Here is a 2356-nt window from a genome sequence, read left to right as displayed (position 1 = left end):
AGTGTGTTTGTGCTCATCAGGTATCAGGTAGAATTGACAGGCGGACCTGATCAGTTGTACCTGTCAGGTCTACCTGATAGTGAGTGGCTGGCCTTATACCTACCTTACGTCAGCTAGGCCTTCATCCCTCATTCAATCGCCTTTCAGCGCGTACTTAGGCCAGACACTCACTATCAGGTCCACCTGATCAGATCCGCCTGTCAGATCTACCTGATAGTGTGTGTGCTCATCAGGTATCAGGTAGAATTGACAGGCGGACCTGATCAGTTGTACTTGTCCGATCTACCTGATAGTGAGTGGCTGGCCTTATACCTACCTTACGTCAGCTAGGCCTTCATCCCTCATTCTCATTCCCTTCATTGTTCCCTATGCTTCCAGGTGTTCTCCACATTGATCAAATATCTCATGTGGTTTGGTGTTCGCCTCCTGTTGATTCTTATTTGGCCTTTGACCCGAATACGGAGCCTTTCGTACCGACACAAACCTTTACCACCCATCACCAATCAGCTACTACTGAACAGTGCCCAGAAAACTGCTCTTCTCATACGAACGAAACAAGTAAGTAGATCCTTTTGTGCTCGAAAGTGACGGGGATTTTACCATCTATTTGGTGAGAAAAAGCTATTCGCACTCACATCTCCCTCATTCTCATTCCCTTCATTGTTCCCTATGCTTCCAGGTGTTCTCCACATTGATCAAATATCTCATGTGGTTTGGTGTTCGCCTCCTGTTGATTCTTATTTGGCCTTTGACCCGAATACGGAGCCTTTCGTACCGACACAAACCTTTACCACCCATCACCAATCAGCTACTACTGAACAGTGCCCAGAAAACTGCTCTTCTCATACGAACGAAACAAGTAAGTAGATCCTTTTGTGCTCGAAAGTGACGGGGATTTTACCATCTATTTGGTGAGAAAAAGCTATTCGCACTCACATCCTCACATTAACCTCACACCCAGCCTGAGTGGGGCCGGTAAAAGTCAGCACGTGATTGCCCAGATCACCCACATGGTCACCCATTCGGATACCAACCAGTACAACGTTGCTTCTTCACCCTTTGTTGTAATCTTTATGATAGGATTAGAGCGGTCACCCATACAGCTGTCCAAGGAGTAGCCAATTAGCCATGCTCGATTGTGCCAGCTAAATGAAATATGTATTCAATGAAGATTGAAAAACCAACGTAGACTCAGCACCTAAGTGGCAAGTATTTCTTGTTGTCCATAATTATGATGAGGGACATTCTACGGAATGGGCATGCTACCACACAGACCACACGAGACTAATATAGCAGTTACTCATACGAACGAAACAAGTAAGTAGATCCTTTTGTGCTCGAAAGTGACGGGGATTTTACCATCTATTTGGTGAGAAAAAGCTATTCGCACTCACATCCTCACATTAACCTCACACCCAGCCTGAGTGGGGCCGGTAAAAGTCAGCACGTGATTGCCCAGATCACCCACATGGTCACATTGGTCACCCATTCGGATACCAACCAGTAAGCAGTACAACGCTGCTTCTCCACCCTTTGTTGTCATCTTTATGATAGGATTAGAGCGGTCACCCATACAGCTGTCCAAGGAGTAGCCAATTAGCCATGCTCGATTGTGCTTATCAGCTAAATGAAATATTCAATGAAGATTGAAAAACCAACGTAGACTCAGCGCCTAAGTGGCAAGTATTTCTTGTTGTCCATATGATGAGGGACATTCTACGGAATGGGCATGCTACCACACAGACCACACGAGACTAATATAGCAGTTACGAAATAAAAACAGCGGTCAAACCAGTGTAGTTAGGCACAACGTAACCTTTTCTTCTGACAGTATTTCTCTTCATCGTGTTGTGCAGGTGTCTTGTGTCAAAGTGGTGGAGGCTTTCATCACAAGGATTCGTCAGGTGAATCCCATGTTGAATGCGGTGGTAGATGAGCGATTCAATCTGGCCTTGGAGGAAGCCAAACAGGTGGATATACTCCTGGCAGCCAGTACGAAGAGTGTTGAGGAAATAGGACGGGACACACCTCTCCTGGGAGTCCCTCTGACGGTTAAGGAAAGTGTTGCGGTCAAAGGTGAGAGAAATATTCGAGACAATGCTAGAGCTTGATACAACTAAAGCTTGTATTTTTACTTTCTATTACCTACTACAGTTATAGTTATAGCGAAGTTTCAAACAGATTTGAATAGAATACTTTTTGCGCTAAGAACCTAATTACAAAGAATAAAAAAACAAATTTGGCCCCTCTTGGACCGCTAGCGCCGAAGATATTCGTTGGGGGGATAACACACCGCCCCCTGGCACTCTTCCTCGTCTCCTCCATGCTTGACCATCCCTGAGTCAACTGAAACATA

At 45.4% G+C, this 2356-nt stretch overlaps 1 protein-coding gene across 1 annotated transcript; it reads left to right on the top strand.

Moving 5' to 3' along the window:
• The first annotated feature begins 684 nt into the window (after nucleotides 1-684).
• Nucleotides 685-2126, top strand: LOC113468776 (fatty-acid amide hydrolase 2-A-like). The gene is made up of 2 exons (XM_026825937.1): nucleotides 685-859; nucleotides 1857-2126. Exons 1-2 carry the CDS (start codon nucleotides 707-709, stop codon nucleotides 2109-2111), a joined length of 408 nt encoding a protein of 135 aa, XP_026681738.1. The 5' UTR covers nucleotides 685-706; the 3' UTR covers nucleotides 2112-2126.
• Nucleotides 2127-2356: the final 230 nt, after the last annotated feature.

Source organism: Diaphorina citri, unplaced genomic scaffold (assembly GCF_000475195.1).
Source record: "Diaphorina citri unplaced genomic scaffold, Diaci psyllid genome assembly version 1.1 scaffold844, whole genome shotgun sequence".
Classification (NCBI taxonomy): Eukaryota; Metazoa; Arthropoda; class Insecta; order Hemiptera; family Psyllidae; genus Diaphorina; species Diaphorina citri.
The sequence above is the reverse complement of the archived record's forward strand: the minus strand, read 5'-3'. Positions and strand labels throughout refer to the sequence as shown.

What these genes read in the sequence shown, in the direction of transcription:
- LOC113468776 (XM_026825937.1), top strand. Translation starts at nt 707, where the DNA reads ATGTGGTTTGGTGTTCGCCTCCTGTTGATTCTTATTTGGCCTTTGACC. An exon ending in TTCTCATACGAACGAAACAA is followed by an intron (nt 860 to 1,856) that starts GTAAGTAGATCC and finishes CGTGTTGTGCAG; the next exon opens with GTGTCTTGTGTCAAAGTGGT.